The 20,819-nt window shown below is 39.4% G+C and overlaps 1 protein-coding gene across 1 annotated transcript in view; it reads right to left on the bottom strand.

The window, feature by feature from the left end:
• The window catches only part of SOX10 (SRY-box transcription factor 10), a 35,124-nt gene extending 20,359 nt beyond the window's left edge, over window positions 1-14,765 (bottom strand). The window contains exons 1-2 of the mRNA XM_060777026.2: window positions 14,562-14,765; window positions 13,172-13,624 (exon numbers count right to left, since the gene is read on the bottom strand). Of these exons, the coding sequence (XP_060633009.2) occupies window positions 13,172-13,581 (410 nt within the window). The 5' untranslated portion in view covers window positions 13,582-13,624; window positions 14,562-14,765. The remainder of the gene's footprint in view (window positions 1-13,171; window positions 13,625-14,561) is intronic.
• Between the last annotated feature and the right edge of the window lie 6,054 nt (window positions 14,766-20,819).

The raw sequence follows: 20,819 nt of genomic DNA, 5'->3' as shown, positions 1-20,819 counted from the left end.
AACAGCAGAATTACAGTTACTATTTGATGTTGGCAAAAGGAGAAGGTAATCCAATTTTCACTCTATACAGTCCCTAATGGCACATGATTATTAAATGAAACATCTGGTGATAACTAGTACACTTCAGTCCTACACTGAAACCTTCATATTGTCTAATTATGACCACAGCTAAATTATACTGTGCAATACAGACACTCACTCAAGAGTCACAAACAGGTCATCAGTGATGAGACACCACATGGAAGGGGAAAATGCACTTGTAAGTCAGCCTCCAGCCCCCGTAAATTCTTTATTTAACAATTCAAATATGGTAGAAGTCAGCCTTTTGTCTTGAGGTGTCCTTTCATTGCATTCAGTGATTCAGTTCTGGAAGAAATCTTATATGTTTGAAGCCAGCAGATGGGGCCTAATAAATTCTGCTGCTTACGGTAGAGCACAAAATCCAGTACTCACAGATCTACCTAAGTTAAGGTATACAGAAATTAAAACCAACCAAGTTATTTTGCCATATGAGGCAGAAAATTCCACAAGAATTGTCCCCTCCCTAGGTGCAAAAATACATAAAGAATGAAATAACCAACAATTTACTACTCCTTCATGATACTGCTACCTGAGGCATCTACTTTACCTGGGGTCATGTTAGCCCTGGCAGCTAAGCCTGAAGTCAAAATTTTGTTGCCAATTCCAATAGTTTGATGATGATAATGATGATGAGTTGTTTTGAGTTTTCCTGACTGTATGGCCATGTTCCAGAAGCATTCTCTCCTGACGTTTTGCCTGCATCTATGGCAGGCATCCTCAGAGGTTGTGAGGTCTGACCTCACAACTTCTGAGGATGCCTGCCATAGATGCAGGTGAAATGTCAGGAGAGAATGCTTCTGGAACATGATCATACAGTCCGGAAAACACACAACAATCCAGTGATTCCGGCCATGAATGCCTTCAACAATGCATTGATAATGATGATGATGGTGATGAATCCTTAGTTCTAAAGATTAGTCAACAGGACTGAATTCACATTAGTTCAGGTATAAGTTATCTCAACCTGTTGCCTACAACACGTGGATTAGTGATTTATTTACCACTGGGCTATCTAACACTAAAGAAAGTATAGCCTTTCCTAACATTTTTATATTTGGGCAGCTTAAATTCTGATATTTCTAACTTTTCAAAGTTGACAGATAAATGTTGTCAAGAATTGGGAATGATCCAGAGACACATGATTCAGTTACCTAGTAGAAATGGAACAGGTTAGAGCTGCTCAGGGTTTTGGTGCACTGTGTAATGCGTTGTGATAGAAGTGCCAAGAATAATCATAATGTCTTCTACAGCCCCAAAGCTTTCTAAGGGATAATTCCCAGCATGGTATGGGGAAGCAGGGGAGCACAACTTCAAGCAAAGTAATTGGAATGGTTAATTACAGTATACAAAAGAAGCTGACCAGTTATCAACACAGATGTTACCGCAAGGACTCAACCACTTCTTATTTTCTTTTCTTTTTTATTAAATTTTTATTAACATGGATTAAAAACAAAATCAACACAAACATAGCTCCCAAACAACCAAAACAGCATCAACAACAATAATAAATTAAAAAATACCTTTTCTATTATCATGTTACTACATCCTAACCATCAAAGAAACAGTAACTGCTAATTACAAACAATCTACATTATCTAATCTAAGAGCTTTACATGCTCTGTCTGATGGTTATATTCTCTCAGTTTTCTACACCCTTTTAGTGCAAAAGAATCATTGGTATATCCTTTCCACACATATTTATTTATTTATTTACAATATTTCTATCCCGCCTTTCTTAAGCCCGAAGGCGACTCAAGGTGGCTTAACACAAAAAACAGCAACGGAGATTTTGCCCCAATACAATAATCACTTCTAACTGCCTTCTTATGCTATAAATGATTTTTTAAAAAATCAGAGTCAGACTGTTAGAGAAGAGCACATGATAGCCCAGTGGGAGACTCGCCATGAAAACAGATAAGGGCCTATTTATATCTCCCAAAGGTGTGGTTTCATGGCAAATTCTTCATGAGATAGACAGAAGTAGAGCGTACTTCACACACCCTTGTTTTCCCACACTAAAAAGCTTATCTGTGCCATTGCCATTGATTCCACTAATAGTTAGCAACATACATTGCCTCTCCGCAGCCTTGCTAAATCTTTGCGGAGCCAGGAGCAAAAATAGAAAGGCAAGGCATGAGAAACATTAATCCATGCAACCAACAAATGGTCATGCAATCACACTTCCTTTTCATTGCAAATGATCGGTAACTGCCATGTGTACCATCACATGTCAGGATAACACATACTGATGAGGCAAAACAAACGTGTCTGTTTTCACATGAAAATATATGCATTAGCTTTATGCATGCAGTTTCCATATATCTATATCTATACACACACACACACACACACATTCTTAGGTTAATTTTGAACTATTGATTCTTGGCTTTCACAGTTTGTTTATATTATTTACATATCTACCCTATTTATACCTCGCCTTTCCCAACCCCGTTGGGGACTCAAGGCGGCTTACATGTATAGGCAACGATTCGATGCTATTTAAACATACAAATATAGAAAAATAAACAGATATATTAAAACGATAATTAAAAACCAACATATCAAACTTTAAAACACTATTTAAAATCAGTTAGCATGATGGAGTGGCTGAAGGGCCATAATAAAAGTCAGCAGAGCTGCTGACTCCTCTAATGTGGAGACATGCAGGATTAGTGGGAAATGAACTTTTTGGAAAGTTGCTCTCTGCACATGATCTATAAAATGGGAATACTAAATGCAATGACCTAAGTCCAATTATTAGTCTCAAACTGAGTATGCCCACTGAATTAATAGGATTTATATTTGGTTTACCAAATCCCAATTGATTCAAAGTATCTCCTCCAGTTGAGACTAACAACTCAATTTAGGTTATATATAGCATGTAGCCTTTTTGTAAGGAATATGGGCATAGTGTGTAAATATAATATATTGTTTCAAGCATAATGATTTTAAGTACATTTGGTAATTTATAGGGTTTTCCTACACATACCAATCCCATGTTCCATTGAGATACATCTATTTTCATCCTGGAGTCTAATATTCATAACACACAGTTGCAACAGAAAGACTAATGAGATTATACCCTGGCTGTGTTAAGCACATACACAGATGAATCTATTGATGGTACATGGGTTATCAAACCAGCACTTTATCTATCTATATAAATAAAAATGTAAATGTCCGTTTGTTCAAAACCTTAAATCTCCCAAAATACTTCACCGATTGCTTTGATATTTTGACACAACATAGCATTCGAATAGGCGCATGTTTTTATGTTTTTATATATCTACTATTATATACATGTCACACCTGAGACAGGTAAAAATATGTTTTTTCAAAAAACAGCGCCATCTGCTGGACGTCAAAGCAACACATGGTATTCTACATATTTTTTCAATTCTATTTCAATCTTTCAGAATGCATTGAATTTTCATAGATTTTGATTTAGTTTCATTTTGTGTTAACTGTGCTGTAATTCTCCAGTGACTGGAATATCAGTATGGAAAAAGATCACACTATAGAACTGATGCAGTTTGACACCCCTTTCACAATCCTGGCTCAAGGCTGTGGGATTGTGGGAGTTGCAGTTTTTTGCAGCACTCTTTTGCAGAGATGACTAAAGACCTTGTACATGATAAAAAAAAAAGATGCACTGGTGTAAAAAGAGGAATGCCTTTGACATTTTATGCAAAGTACAAAAAGAAAAGGGCCTAAAGGCACCACTCTTGGAAACTAAGCAGGTCAACCCTGGTTAGTACTTGGATGGCAGACCGCCAACGAACATCCAGCGCTGGAGGCTATATTTGAGAAAAGGGAACTGGCAAAACCACCTCTGAGTATTCTTTGCCTTAAAAAAAAAAAAACCTTTTAAAATGTCAGGGAAATCCATAAGATCATCATAACCTGGGAGGAAACTTGAAGGCACATACACACAAACCAGGAAAAAATCTAAAATTTCAAAATAAAATGAAATGTGGTTTAGAACACTCCCCCCCCCCCCCTTTAAGTTGTAAAATTACAGATCAGGAAGGGTAAATTGAATGAAATGTATTAACCACAACTGCAGTGGCAGTCAAACACAAGAAGAGGGAAGGCAAAAGCGATTTTCGTTGTTGTCCACAAAGTCAGCCTTGTCTGTTCTGATTCTTAAACCTGTAACTTTCATTCTGTTTGTTTCTGCATAGGCAGCTTAAATAGCCCGAAATCCCTTTCCCCCCCTTTCATTTACTTTTAAGGAGAGACTGGAAATGCTGCACTTTTGAACAACATCTACCAGAATCTGTAGCTATACTGCCTAAGGAATTCAGGGAGCGGTAATCCAAAACCCTCCCAAATCTCTGCTTGTTCTTAATGTAGATGAGACTATGGAGAAGTTGCCTTTCGTGTATTTCACATTCACAACTAAAATGTCCCATGTGAAAAAAAATAGGGTGAGATTCAAAACATGGAGTATCAGGGTTTCTTTTATAGACATAGGGACACAAATTTAATTCTGTCTACACAATATAGGATGGTTTTCATGGTTTTACATATGACCACTCTCTCCCGTTTGTCACTCCGTTTACACCAGTGTTTCTCAACCTTCCTAATGCCGCAACCCCTTAATGGAGTTCCTCATGTTGTGGTGACTCCTAACTATAAAATTATTTTCGTGGCTTCTTTATAACTGTAATTTTGGTACTGTTATGAATCATAATGTAAATATCTGATATGAAGGATGTATTTTCATCCACTGAATGAAATTTGACTCAAATACCTCATACACCCAAATCTGGAGGGGTGGGTGGGTGGGGGTGTGTGCGATTTTGTCATTTGGGAGTTGTAGTTGCTGGGATTTATAGTTCACCTACAATCAAAGAGCATTCTGAACTCCACCAACAATGGAATTGAACCAAACTTGGAACATAGAACTGCCATGACCAACAAAAAATACTGGAAGGGTTTGGTGGGCATTGACCTTGAGTTTTGGAGTTGTACATCCAGAGAGCACTGTGGACTCAAACAAAGATGGATCTGGACCAAACTTGGCATGAATACTCAATATGCCCTTATGTGAACACTGGGGAAAACAGATCTTGACATTTGGGAGTTGTAGTTGCTGGAATTTACAGTTCACCTACGATCAAAGAACATTCTGAACCCCACCAATGATAGAATTGGGCCAAACTTCCCACACAGAGCACCCATGACCAACAGAAAGTATTGTGTTTTCTGATGGTCTTTGGCAACATCTCTGACACACACCTTGCGACCGCCCAGGGGGTCCTAACCTCCAGATTGATAAACACTGCTTTACACTAAAATATATTTGTAGTTGGCCTAACCTACATAAAGAAAAACATGGTCCATCAAATGAAGACCAGTAGACTTCAACAGTTTAAATCTATGTAGACTTCCAAACCCATAACCTTTCCATCTCAAGTGGCTCAAAGGCACACTGTGGGAATGATACAGATAACACCGAGGCTGCTGTGAAGCCCTTATTTATTCTAATGTGGCTTGTGCAAAAACACCAGCAAACCTCAATGAAGGTGTGCTGAAGCTAATTTTTCTGATTTCTGTGTGTCTTGGGGTCAGAGATTTCAAAGTATGGCTCACATGTTGCCATATTAGAACTTCACGGCAGAATTACCAAATAAAACTGCATTTCAGTTTTTCAGCTGGGAAGAAAGCACTCTAAAAGCAAGGAGTGGGAGAGAGAGAGAGAGAGATGTCTGAAGTGTATTTTAAGGTAATATTTATTTTAAAATATTTCTACTCATTTTCAAGTGTTGGCAGCAGGATATTGAAAAAATGAAGAAAACGTGTACAGCAATGTTAGCGGGGAGAGGCACAAGGAAGTCTCTGTTAGCAAAAGCAAATACGGCAGAGCAAATAAAGTCATAAATCAGATTAAAAAGAAGACGAAGAAGTCTGCCATGTTGATTTGGTCCATGGATTACTGTCAGTAAAGTATGATGTGGCTGGTCTTCTGAAACCAGAACAGGACTGGCCTTACCATGAGGCAAAAGGAGTCGGCTGCCTCAGGCAGCAAGTGTTGGAGATCAGATGGGAGGAACAGCATTAAAGGGCAGGGCTGCGAGGAGCACCTCAATGGGCTGCCCTGGCCTTCCAAAGCAAGCCTCTTGCCCTCAAGTGGAGCAGAGATTGCAGCTCCACAGCTAATTTTGAGACAGCAGAGTCTATATCTAACCTAAACAGGCCAGCAGAACATTGGATAAGCAAAAATGTTGGATAATAAGGAGGGATTAAGGAAAAGCCTATTAAACATCAAATTACGTTATGATTTTACAAATTAAGCACCAAAACATCATGTTTTCCAACAAATCGACAGAAAAAGCAGTTCAATAAATGGTAACATTATGTAGTAATTACTGTTTTTACTAATTTAGCACCAAAACATTGCAATGTATTGAAACAGCCGCGGATCCGGGCGGGACTCAGACTGCGATCCCTTCCACACAGCAGAATAAAATCCCACATTATCTGCTTTAAACTGGGATATATCCCAGTTAAAAGCAGATATTGTGGGATTTTCTGCCTTGATATTCTGGGTTATATGGCTGTATGGAAGGGCCCTGCGTTGGATAATACAGAACATTGGATGAGCGAAGGTTGCCTAAGCAAGACTCTGCTTATGTGGTTAATCTGGTGTAAATCACCTTTTTCTCAAACTGAGGAAAGGGTGGGATATTAACATTAACAACAACAGGAAATGCAACAAATCATTCTGTCTTAAAATAGTTCCGATGCAGAATCTCAATAATTCTATTGATAGAAATAGCCAGACCAGTTTGTTTTTTGCCTCAGGACTGAAAAGGTCTTGGGCCAACCTTGAGACAAAATTGTTGTTGTTGTTGTTGTTGTTGTTTATTTACAGTATTTATATTCCGCCCTTCTCACCCCTGTGGAGTGAGAAGGGCAGAATAGAAATACTGTAAATAAATAAATAAATAAATAAATAAATAAATAAATAAATAAATATCTTGCCTTTCCTCCAGTTTTAAATTCAAAATAATTTCATAACAGCTGGAACTGACATAGCTAAAAAACCTATACTAATTATAAAAGTTAAGCAAAATTAAACAATCCATAAAATTGAAAACCAATTTAAATATATAATTCATTAAAACAAGAGATAAACAGAACATAGATGGTATGGCACACTTCTGCAGGACCCAATTCTTCTCAGAAGATGCAAATACTGAGAAGGACCTTTTGCATGTAAAAATCAGATGTGTCAGAGAGAGAGGACTTCCCAGGAGATCTCAAATCACACAAGCAGGAGGAAGGAAGGAAGGAAGGAAGGAAATACAAATATCAAGATACTAAATGAAAACTCAACTTTATCTAGGACTCAACTAGTCAATATTCACTACTATTCAGTGTAATAGGAAACACTAGAGGGTGTCCTGCTATTTTGACTCTAGGAAGCACAATTAGAAATTCCATACCAATATTAACTAATACCAATATTAGCTAATTAACAAATACTGGATTGGACACCTCTTGTGGTCTCCTCCAATTCAATGGTTCTATAAATATGATTGTGAGCTGCAATGGAATCCTAGGGCCCTTCCACAAAGCCATATAACTCAGAATATCAAGGCAGAAAATCCCACAATATTTGCTTTGACCTGGGTTATCTGAATCCAAACTGCAATATAACCCAGTTCAAAGCAGAAAATGTGGGATTTTATTCAGCTGTGTGGAAGGGGCCCTAATCAAGTTTCTCATAGATAAATTCCAATGATCCTTGTTCTGTGAATTGAAGATTAGCTAAACCCCCAAAGACAGAAGAGAAAGCAATACAACTATAATAAGCATCGCAAGAATTAAATGAAACCATCAGCTGAATGAAGTCTAGATCCAAAACAATCACTGTCACTTCATTTACCATTTCACTAATCTAATTAATTCTAGATGGGCTGAAAAGCCACTGGCAACAATCTGACACCGTCACTGGACTTTATCATTACAGAAGTGAATTCTTTATTCAGGCAATAGTTTTTCGCTTCTTTCGACACAATTCAAAAATATATCTATTTCAGATATTAAAATTTTTGTTGGATTTTGTCTTATGTGACTTATAACATTTTATATTGCTAAATTCTTACATTTTTGTAATAGTTGAATATTTATTAGGCTGAAAACGCCTAATCAATTCCTTGCGGGATGATATTTTAATAGTTTCTAATAATAATGCATAGCAAATTACATGAAATAAAGACGTTTATAGTTAGTCTTTAATACCACTCACTTCTAATATACTAGCTAGATACCTGGCCGTCACAAACAAATACACTTTACAGACACAAGCACAGTTGAAAATGGGGTAGTTTTCTTGGTGCATATCATATCAGATTCTTACTCAGAGAAGCGGATTTATACTTATATCAACAACAGAAGTTTTTGAATCTGTAACTGGTAAAAAAAAATTTTTCCTACTTGAAACAATTATGTAGCAAACTCCAAGAAGAGTGAAATGTGTTGCTGCCGTTGTTTTAGAAATCAGTAACAAATGTAATTCAAATTATTCTTTTAAAGAGTAAATAAAACATTTCAAATCAGATTGAACTAAAATGGCTGTGCCTATTCAGAGGAAGTTAATCCAGTTGAATTAAGAGTTACTTAACTGAATTAAATGCACTTCTTTGAGAAGTGCATTCAGGAAAGTAGCTCAAACCTATCCAGAGGTCAAAACAATCAATAGTTTGCTCTGACTTGAGATAAATCAACTTCCATAGATTCTAAACCAGGTCGGTATGATGATGAGTAAGATATTACTAAGGACCCTTCCACACAATTGAATAAGATCCCACATTATTTGCATCAAACTGGGATAGATGGCAGTGTGGACACAGGTATTCCAGTTCAAAGCAGATATTGTGGTTTATTCTGCCTTGATATTCTGGGTTATGTGGCTGTATGGAAGATCCGTAAGATATTGTGGGACCTGGGGCAACATAGCAAGGGTACCATCAACCCACAAACCTGCAACACTATCAGCCAAGATCCATAGTATCAAACCTGTACAAGTTCTTGTATAGAAAGCAAAAAAAAAAAAATCCCTTAAACACTTTTCACTTTCCTTAATCAGCAATACAATACTATGCAATAAGAATGATACTACAGCAAAGTGCAGCAATATACAATACAAACAAACTGCTACAAGTTTGACTGTCCTTTCACTGTTGCCTGAAATACCACCGTATTCTGCCTATTGGTTGTTTTCATGATTATGATTACTGCTGCTATGTTGGCTGGTGCTACTAAAATCAATATAGCTACTAGCAGTAAGGAATGAATATGTACTGGGACATGTAAGGAATGAATATGTACTGGGACAGGTGTGGAGTCCAAATACCCCCAAAATGTTATGGAGTTCTGGCAAAACATCAACATAAAAGAAGGCTGAGCCAAAACAATGCAGATTTTACTCAGGAACATCTTTGTCTTCAAACATAAGAGTAAAGCAAGTTATAAACACACACAAAAAAGATTGAATGCACACGTCACAGCAAAGTACCACTGAGTTCTCTGAAATAGTTTCCCAGGGATTGAGAAAAATGCAGGTGTGCAAAGGATGAATGTATCAACACTTGTTTGTGATTACCATAATGTCCTGAGAGAAGTCTCCCACAAGGATGATAAAAACATCAATTCATCCGGGCGTCCCCTGGGCAACGTCCTTGCAGACGGCCAATTCTCTCACACCAGAAGCGACTTGCAGTTTTCTCAAGTCGCTCCTGACACGACAAAAAAAATGTCCCATTTTATTTGGGCATTTCATTTTCTGTCAATTGTTCTACAGGAATAAGAATTTGGAAAGGTATTTGGTCTGACAAAAGAAGAACAAAAATCCCCCATGGGTGCTGATCTCTCTCACTGAAGAGATAAACTGAAGTAATTGAAAAGGATGAGTTTGAAATATTTGTTTCTGGTTTCTTTAACCTGTACCTGTGATTCAGACCCATTAAAAGAATTGCCTGTCAGACAAACCAGAGAAGGGATGGGGGACAGATCTGAAACTACTTTTTTACAAGTTTGGTCTATATTTTTGTGTGTTGGTGTATAAACTGGGATGAAAATGGGAGACAACTTTAGGGAGACAACGAAGAAGTATTTCGATATAGAAAGCTGCCTTACAATGAGTGATACAAATGGTCTGTTTAGCTCAGTATTGTTTGTGCATGCTGGATTTTCAGGTCAAAATCTTTCCCGACTCCAATTTCCCATGCTGAGGATCAAACCCATGAATGTTTGCATGCCAAGCATGTGCTCTGCTACAGAACCATGGCCCTTCCTCTTCTAATCACTGACTAGAGTTATTCATGAACAAGGGCACAAGGGGCATAAAGTGGAACTCTTAGCCCTACATCACATGTGTGTTGCGTTGCTCCCCATAGACAAATTGCTCAGCACAGCTAATCACATGAACTAGGCCTAGCTACTTATTTAGATCCCTAGAAGACATGATGGTTAGGGTGTGGATGGGAGAAAGACTTTGAAAACAACCACTAGGGCCAGATCTTGGGATTTCAGCTTATACTTCATTTGGCCCCTGTAAGCCATGAGTCATGTAATAGTATGAAAATGGCATCTTCCATTTTGTTTTCAGTTACTTGCTTTTCAAATAAAAGCAAAAATTCAAAGGGGAACTCAGAGATTTTAACTTTAAAAAAAGGAAAATAATGTAATTTTTGGGTTGTTGTAGGTTTTTCAGGCTATATGGCCATGTTCTAGAAGGTCACAACCTCTGAGGATGCTTGTCATAGATGCAGATGAAATGTCAGGAGAGAATGCTTCTAGAACATAGCCATATTGCCTGAAAAACCTACAACAACCCAGTGATTCCAGCCATGAAAACCTTCGACAATAAAATCTAAGCTTTCTTTCAGAATTTGTGCATATAGACTCTGCTATATTGAAGCTGATACCAAAAGGTCATCCTTCATTGGCGAAACCCACTTTTAAGGCTGATATACATGATCCATTAAAAGTATGCTTTGCTCCATAGGCAATAATGCAATATAGATCCCTACAAAAATGTAGCAAGATTATCCTGTGCGGCAAAAGAAATTCTATATGGGCTTCTCATTTTTTTAAAAAATCTGGTTGATATATATTCCAAGGGACACATAAAGCAAAAGCAAATTTCTTGCTTTTCTCTGAAAATTCTAACTGCTTTCAGGAAGAATTTGGAAAAGGGTTTTTTGGTTTGTTTTTTTTGTTTTTTTTTACTGTAACATGGATGGGAAACTCAGGGAAATTATATTTTAAAAAATGAAACCTTTTTCAATGCACAGGTCCCAAGTAAAAAGAAATCCTGTCACATTCTCCAAGGCAGAAGATACAAATAAAACCACAGAACATAACCAGGATCCTAACAAGTTCATTTCGGCTTTGCAGGTGTTGAGGACAGGAGGAGAATTGCATCTATTATAATCACAGATGTCCCAGCCACTGTTCTATAGGTAATTGTGGTATTTTCACACCTGTGCTCAAGACAGCACTCTAAATGGCAATGACCCCTATAGCATGGGGAAGTGACCATTTTTCGTCATGAGATTTATAGTGCAATTTGAATGCTGGGGAAATGTGGTCTGTCTGAAACAAATGCTTCCGTAAAGGAAGATGTCCAGATGCCATGTAGCAGAAGAGCAAGATGAACAAATGGATAAGTCACATACACCCCAGACACTGAACAGTCCAATCCTATGTATGTTTTCTCTGGAGAATGCCCCACTTTGTTCAGTGGAACTTACTCACAGACAGTTGTGTATAGGAATGCAGCCTTAGGAAATGTACTATATGAATTCATCTATGTACACAAGTGATGAATGTCATGTGCTTCTGCCTAATCACTATTTCAGTGGGCACTGACTTTTCTGCACAATGTATAGTTCTGTCCACAGAAACAAACCAAAGTTCTGATGATCTGATCGTCCAAAAGTAACGCATTCACAACAAAAGAGTAGCAACATCTTTTCATTGTAAACATCATTTACCCTATTTTCGTTTGTTTCATAGTTTCAAAAGACTTTCGCACAGTCTTTTGCTGGGCCAATATTTCTCAGTGCCAGATCCCAAATCTGCATCGCCTCCTAACACTCACCAGTTCTACCAATACCTGTAGCTAAACAATAATGGAAATGGGGGCAGAACTCTTTCTGTCATAAAACTACTCCACTCTAGCAATACCCACTCTGTTTTCAAACTTCTGGCTGAAATATACTTAAGTAAGTTTTTTTGGGGGAAAAAACATTGGTAACAGTGCATCAACCAGGTCAAACTCCAAGTGCTTCAAAGTGAACGCTCACAATCACGGGACTGGCTTAAAACGATTATTTAAAATAAGTATTTATATGCCTTTGAGTCACATGTGTGTCTAAATATCCACACCATCATGTATATATTTCATTTTGCTGTGTAGACTTTAGACCAGAAAAGTAACATTCATATTTGCCCAGTGAGAAAAGCAGATTTATGGTTGGCACTCAAACCTGCCCTGATTTTCTCATCATAACTGTTGATATCAGATTTAAGAATTGTCCAGAATTATCAACATTAAGCACTCTATGAAAGAAGAGAGCTTCATGGACTGATGTGGAAACAAAACTTTAGGAGAACCAAGAATCTACAGAAGGGATGTGTAGGCAAATAAAATAATGTCTGGAAACTAATACATGGGCATGCATTTTACTGTCTGATGAACCAGACCTTGGGATAGAACAATACGCAAATTCAAAACAGGAGCTATATGCAGATCTTTGAAAAGTCATATTTTTGGACTACAGCTCTTTGAATTCCTCACTGTCCATACCAGCTTGAGGATTCTTAGAGTCATGGTTCAAAAATGTCACATTTCTCAGTTTCGTACTGGCAACATGCAGCCGAGATAGGCAGTTTCCTCAGTACTTCCTGCTATCGACCATTCCTTTTTACCTGGTCCAATCCACTGGCTCTACCTTTAGCAGCATGCTGCATAAAGAGAGACCCAATATGCTTTCTGACCTTCCGTCCCTCCATGGCATGCCTCAGCTCCCCCGCACCCACATTATATGCTTTCTTCCCACACCATTCTTACCTCCAGAGCTTCCCAAGGGTCTTACTAAGCTCTGCATTGTGGAGGTGAGGATACTGGTCTGCCAGCTTCCTCCGGGCAGCTTGCGCCCACACCATGAAGGCATTCATAGGCCGCTTGACATGGGGCTTGCTCTTGCTGCTTCCATTGACCCGCACTGGCATGGGCACCAGGGTCCAGTCGTAGCCGCTCAGTACCTGGCTCACTGCCTCCCGGATGCACACTGGGAACTTATCGTCGTCTGGTTCTGAATCCTGCTGCTCCTTTTTCACCTTCCCCATCTCACCATTGCTGGAGTTGTTAAGGTGAGCATTGGCATCCGATGCCATGGAAGGTCCTGGTGAAAGGCAGTGGTGGTCTTCGGAACCCACGGGACTCATCTCAACCTCAGAAAGGTCTTGATCATCCGTCATGTTTGATTCTTTGTTTTACTCCTCAGCTATTACAACTTCAAAGCTGAAACCACAAGAGAAGGAAAGGGGAAAAGACAGGTGAGTGTCAACGCTAAAGCCGAAAAGCACGAAAACTGTTCCGTAGTCTGACAAAGAATCAGTAAATAGCTAAGAAAAATACGGATAGGAAGCATTTAGCCTTATGCAACATTTTATGGGAGCTGAAAAATCTGTGATCAAAGATGAGAAACCATGATTTAAAATTAATTAGAAACTTACAAAAGCTGCTGTAAACACTAAAACCCATTTTTGAGTGAGCACATTGGGCACTAACAAAGATTTTGTAGTCTTGGAAAGGCAAGAAGACCAAAAACCAACCCTTTCATTTTAATGTCTCCTTCTAAATTTTAATTCCAGAGATGACTGGAGCTGTCAATTTAAACTTGCTTGGGATTAGAGTCAAGAACATCAGCAGTTTGAGGAGAAATGGATGGTTTTAGCATTAAAGGATCAAAATATAAACTCCTTACAGTCGCCTAAGAGGTACATTTCACAATCTGTCCTTAGCACACAATGATTTTTTGAAGCAGACCAGGTACAAGGCACCATAGAGTATGGTTGGAAATATTTTGGCTACATATTCTCTTCCTGTTTTACTTATGCTCTAAAAGTTTTTTTTTAAAATATAGCTTCTAGAAAGTTCAAAGCTTCAGCTCACGGATGCTTCTCACCTCCGTTCTGCCTTATAAAGTTTATGCCAACATCTGGGAAGCAATATTTAAAAATAAAGTAGAACTCATCACCACTTTTTTCTCTTCTTTAAATGAGAAAAATGACTGCTTTGGAAATGAGCAGTTTTTGGTTCAAAGATCATTGAAAAGAAGAGCAACAACTTTTATCTGGCAAAAAAAAACTGAAGGAGAAAGTTGTCATGGTGAAAAATTAGAGAAAAAGAATGAAAGAGAAGGAAAGAGTCACCAAGTTCAGGTAGGAAAACTTACATTGGCCGGTGTGTCGGGCAAATCCTGAGAGAACTGTAATTTGTATCCCAATAGGCTCTCTGTTCTCCTTTTGCAAGCCTGGTGGCTTTCAGGAGCTGTCTGCTGAGGGAACTCTCAGTCAAGTGCCATTCCTAGGGGGAAGCTTGGTTTTTCCTAATACCCTGCATGAATGTCTCTGTGACTGGCTTGCTGCTTAGCACTGGGGGAGGGAAAGGCGGAGGGTGGAGCTAGGAGCTCTTTATGGCCCAAATACATTCATTGTATGCAGGCAGGAGAGTCTTAGGCACCCCCTCACACCCACAGCACTTTAGCCCCCATCTCAAACTGACACTGGTTCAGAAAGACGTAGTGACCGACAGATTACTTTTAATAAATTTGTCTTACACCAAGTCCTTATAACATCACTAGTTTGTAATTTTTTATTACTTGGGCCACTTTGCCTCCTTCAGCATAAAAGAGGTTTATGTCGAAGGCTTTCATGGCCAGAATCATTGGGTTGTTGTAGGTTTTTCTGGCTATATGGCCATGTTCAAGAAGCATTCTCTCCTGATGTTTCGCCTGAATCTATGGCAGGCCCAACAAACCTACAACAACCTAATGAGGTCTATGTTTAAGGGCTGCTTCTACCTGCAATGCAAAACCTATGTGTCTAGGAGACTTCATGCATGACAACTGTGCATATGTGCACACTTGTCTCTGTGCATATTTTACAAGGTTGCATCAGCCAACATGGACACAGGTAGGTCAAACTGCCTTCATTGGAGATTGTAGCAAGTCCAGAGACCAGTCTTCTACCTCAAGGGGCTCATTGAGAACAGCACAACTTGCCCTAAAAACCCCAAACATACAATTCCAAAAGTATCCAGAAGTAGGACATTTTGGGTTTTGAGAAAAAGTGGTAGTGAGGATACAACCTATTGAAGAGACATATTCTGGGAGCTGCTAAGAGAAGCAATTCATCCCCATTTTTTGGATAGTTTTCTATCAACCTCAGTAATCATGGGCAATGGGATTTGGAATTCAAAATATCTCAAGAGTTCTTGGGACAGGTGTTGTATAGTACACATGTGTATTGTAAGCCCTCCTAGGCTTTGCTCAGCATCACACCACATATAAGAAATCAAACAGAGGCCTTTATCTGGTAATGTTGTAGAATACAGGTTCTTCTGACACAAATTGCACAGCTCAGAAAAATTATGTTTTTGAGAGCATAGTTCCCTCAATCCACTAGCCAATATGTGTTTATTTGTCCAAGTGTTTTAATTGTTTTATAGTTGAAGGGGCCTATTTTTATTGTTATGTTGTATATGGCATTGAATTTTGCCAGAGCTGTAAGCCACCATGAGTCCCCTCAGGGGTGAGAAAGGAGGGGTATAAATGAAGCAAACAAACAAATAAATAATATTTGGAATACTCCAAATGTTGCTGGACTGCATCTCAATCATTCTTCACCTAGTATTGTATTGAGCTGGCTAGAGCTGATGGGAATTGCAGTCCATCAAGATAAGTCTCCAAACATGATGCATCCTCTGAAATTAACATTAAAATGAATAAAAATCAAACACATTTGGTAGTGCATTTTTTTTCATTTATTTTTCGATAAAAACAATGACAACTGATATTTCTGTTAGAAAACAAAATGTTCAGGATTAATTCCCCATCCCACTGAGAGTAGTATTATATAAACATTTGTACAGGCATGCCTGCAGTTTTTTCTGACTTAGGGCCCTTCCATACAACCATATAATGCAGAATATCAAGGCAGATAATCCACAATATCTGCTTTGAACTGGGCTATCTGAGTCCACGCTGCCATATATACCAGTTCAATGTGGATTTTATACAGCTGTGTGGAAGGGGCCTTAGGCTACCTTTGTTGAAAGCATACTAAATCTAATATGATGTATTTCCCATTTGTACACTATATAGTCCATATTAGATGCCGTGGATATTAGACCCACACAGCTGTAAGTATTCAGTGATTTGGATAGTTTCATGTTGCTGCAAATGGAGTTGGGAATACTATGGTAGTTATGTTTTCGACTACAGGTCCCAGAATTCTCCAGCTAGCATAATTTCACTGGACAGTATGTTTGGTATAGCACCATTAGGTAAAGGTAAATATTTTCCCCTGACATTAAGTCCAGTCATGTCCAACTCTGGGGGTTGATACTCATCTCCATTTCTAAGTCAAAGAGCCAGTGTTGTCCATAGACACCTCCAAGATCATGTGGCTGGCTTGACTGCATGGAGTGCTGTTACCTTCCTGCCAGAGTGGTACCTATTGATCTACTCACATTTGCATGTTTTCAAACTACTAGGTTGGCAGAAGCTGGGGCTAACAGCGGGAGCTCACCCTGCTCCCCAGATTCAAACTGGTGACCTTTCGGTCATCAAGTTCAGCAGCTCAGTGATTTAACCTACTGCTCCACCAGGGGCTCCCTCATAGCACCATTATTTGCTATAGTCTATAGTGCAATAGTCCAAACTAATAAAATACATTTATGCCAAGCTGTGGTTGCAACAAAAGCAGGTAGACTTTTGAGCTGAGTACATGCTGAATTCTGCCAGAAATCCCTTTGGCTTGAGGGGCTTGAGGGGCTTCACCCCCCCCCCCAAATTCTCATGGTAGTCCGCGATAAGGCCTTACTGGTACATTATTTAAACTGTTATGTTTATTCATATCATCATCTGATCACTATGCTCAATATATCCCATATGCATGGGGGTATTGGGGTAACGATACAAAAGGTTTGCTAGGGTAGACCCTCTTACACTAAGACTCAGCTCCCCCCCCCCCCCCGAATCAAACTCAGCCTCCCCCCCCCCCCCCAAATCAAAATCCTGGCTACAGGCCTGCTTTCGCCTATAAATTTTTCAGCACATCAGTTTTACCCACATAGCATAGCCTTTTATATATGGAAGCCTCGAAAGATAAGATTCTAGTAGATAACATCATAAATCTATATAATCTCTGGAAATTTGGTGTGCACTGGCATGGCTCGTGTTCGCCTTGCTCGTCAAAGCCCTCTTGCTTTGTCATGGCTCAATGACTTACAATGAATGCTAATTAATAGCCAACCAGTGCCACTTTTTGAGGGCTCATACCGATCGGGTTACCGGTTGTCAATCCAGAACTCATCATTGTAGTTTGAAAAAAATCAAAGGGAGGAGAGATGCAGTTGCAACATCCAAACTGATTTAAAAGACCAAGAAATCCTAGATTTTATTCCTTTCTGGTTTTATGAAGCCACTTTACCTGCTTTTGTTGCTTGCTTGCTGTGGTTAAAGGAGGCTAGGAGTCAGTGCCACTTTGATGATTGGTAATGGGATAAGTAATAGTGGGCTGGTTGGGGATAACCTGAATTGAGAAAGGAGATGTTTATATTGACTACCACTGCTCCTTCCTCTTGTTATAAAGCAAATAAAGGAATGTTCTGGCTGCATCAGTATCAGCCACAAGGAGAGGCAGCTAATAAAACCATCATCCTCATCATCATCCTCAGCTATGAGGGTGGACTCCAACAGTAGATGTTGGGTTTCTCAAAGCTGAAGTCTTCCAACAGTACAAACTCTCCTGAAGCTATTATGGATGGGCCTGTTTATTGAATTTACACCACACGTCTTCTCCAAAAGTAACGCTCCTAATGGTTCACAATAAAATGGTCGTTGTTGTGTGCCTTCAAGATGTTTGCAATCTAAGGTTTCACCAGGTTTTCTTGAAAATATTTATTCAGAGAGAGGTTTACCATTACCTTCCACTAAAGCCATGAGAGTAATATGTACCCTGGTCTCCAGGAATCCTAGTCCAGCACTAAAACCACTATACCACACTGGTTCCCAACAAATTCAACATATAACAAATATACTATAGGGGCCCTTTCAGACTGTTGCACTAGAATCCCAGAAGTCATAACACAAGTATCCAAAGTTTAATCCAAATCAAAGCCTGGAAAAATCCTTCTTTGGACTATAACTCGCAAGATGTGGTGTAGGGATATTAGAAAAGACCAGTTCCATCTCATGTTAATTGTGACTGCATCAAAAGCCTTTTAACCACTGGCTATAGTTTATGACACTCTCACATCTATCTAATGCAGTGTTTCTCAACCTGGGGGTCGGGACCCCTGGGGAAGGAGTACTGAGGTGGTTTCAGAGAGGTCACCAAAGACCATCAGAAAACATATTTCTGATGGTTTTAGGAACACCTTTGGCAGAGAAGGTTGAAGATCTCTCTACCTGTCCTTCCTTTTTGGAAACATTGTGAACCCTCCCACTGTGATTGGCCGGCCTCTCAGTCAAGGAGAGAGCTGCTTGTAAGACTCTAAGTGGGGAGGGGAGAGCAGGTGTGCTCAGTGCATGGCAGCATGGTGTGTTTGTGTGGGCAAGGGAAAGCATGTGAGGTTGGAGGGAGGTTCATGCCAGCAAGGCCCTTCAAGGCATGGGAGTTCTGTGTGGGAAATTTGGCCCAAATCTATAGTTGGTGGGGTTCAGAATGTTCTTTGATTGTAGGTGAACTATAAATCCCAGCAACTACAACTTCCAAATGTCAAGGTCTATTTTCCTCAAACTCCACCAGTGTTCACATTTGAGCATACTGAGTATTCGTGCCAAGTTTGATCCATATCTATCGTTGTTTGAGTCCACAGTATTCCCTGGCTGTAGGTGAACTACAACTCCAAAACTCAAGGTCAGTGCCCACCAAAGCCTTCCAGTATTTTCGATTGGTCATGGGAGTTCTGTGTTGTAAGTTTGGTTCAATTCCATCATTTGTGGGGTTCAGAATGCTCTTTGATTGTAGGTTAAGTATAAATCCCAGCAACTACGACTCCCAAATGACAAACTCAACCCCCACAACCCCACCAGTATTCAAATTTGGGCATATCTGGTATTTGTGCCAAACTTGGTCCAGTGAATTAAAATATGTCCTGCTGCATATCAGATATTTACATTACAATTCATAACAGTAGGAGAATTACAGTTATGATGTAGCAACAAAAATAATTTTATGGTTGGAGGTCACCACAACATGAGGAACTGTATTAAGGCATTAAGAAGGTTGAGAGCCACTGATATAATGGCTGTGTACAATTTTCCTTCTAGCATAATTTTGCTCATTGAATAAAAAAGGTGCCATGTAGGGAGCCAAAGAGGAGGATTTCTTCGGCATTTGAAAACCAGGACCCTCTGGGATCTTGCTGTGAACCACTTTCATCCCATCAATTAACAAGAAACAAATAGAGGTTGGTAACCTCCACCCAAGGGAATAATTAATCTCCTCCGCATTTTTGTAGTCACTGTAATTGTATCACATAGACCGCTGCAAAGAGCTCCGGCCTCCCCTTGTTCAGAGAGGCTCATCTTTAGCCAGTGTGAGGGATGGAAGGATCCTCAGACGATGGAACAGCCCCAGGGAGGGGAAAGGGGGGTCGTCTCTTGGTCCCACTGGGAGATCGCCATGGACTGGAAACACTGGCCCGATTGTTCCAATGTCAGGCTAATATTCAACTTCAGGAGGGGGAGAGCCAAGCGGGAAACAATGGAAAAAGGGAGAAGCACGCAGTCCCCCACTCGCACCCCATGCCCAGGTGCACGTTCCTGCTGACCTCCTGATGAAAAAGAGAATGGGGTGGCAGATATTCTTTTTCTCAGGCACAGAGAGTGAGATGTTGGCTGGGAGAACAGCCTAGGGATGTGCCGATGTTGGACAGCTGGAGCTCACGGAGGACACTTAATAATTTTAACCTCAGGGTTTCTTTCCATTCAAGTCTGAATTAGATGAAAGGTTTTTTCCCTCCAGATTTTGGAAAAATTACCCTTCTGCGCTACCACTTCCTAAATCCCAGAGATGATTGTAATCCATGAACATTCTCAAACTCTATCCTTTTCCTTGCATGAATATTGCAACACATTTCCATGTATGCGTTTCATCTCTTTGTGCAGTTTTAAAATGTATGACTGTTTCTCTTATTTACTATGTTCTGACCAATTTTTTGAATGCACACTTTTTCAGTCTTAGATTTTATTCCAGAAGTTGCAAAGTGGACAATCTTGTAGAACCAAATAATAATTTCTTCACCAATGAGAAAAAAGGAACATGCTTCTTTATCATTTGTCGAGTGCAAAGAATCTCTTTTAAGGGGCATTTAAAAGGAACAAAAATCTAGCTTTCTTTTTATTGTGGTTCTAGAATAGGAAAGGCTATACCTTTTTTCTGTGTCAGAAGTGACTTGAGAAACTGCAAGTCACTTCTGGTGT

Source organism: Anolis sagrei, chromosome 5, assembly GCF_037176765.1.
Source record: "Anolis sagrei isolate rAnoSag1 chromosome 5, rAnoSag1.mat, whole genome shotgun sequence".
NCBI lineage: Eukaryota > Metazoa > Chordata > Lepidosauria > Squamata > Dactyloidae > Anolis > Anolis sagrei.
This window is presented reverse-complemented; position numbering and strand designations above follow the sequence as displayed.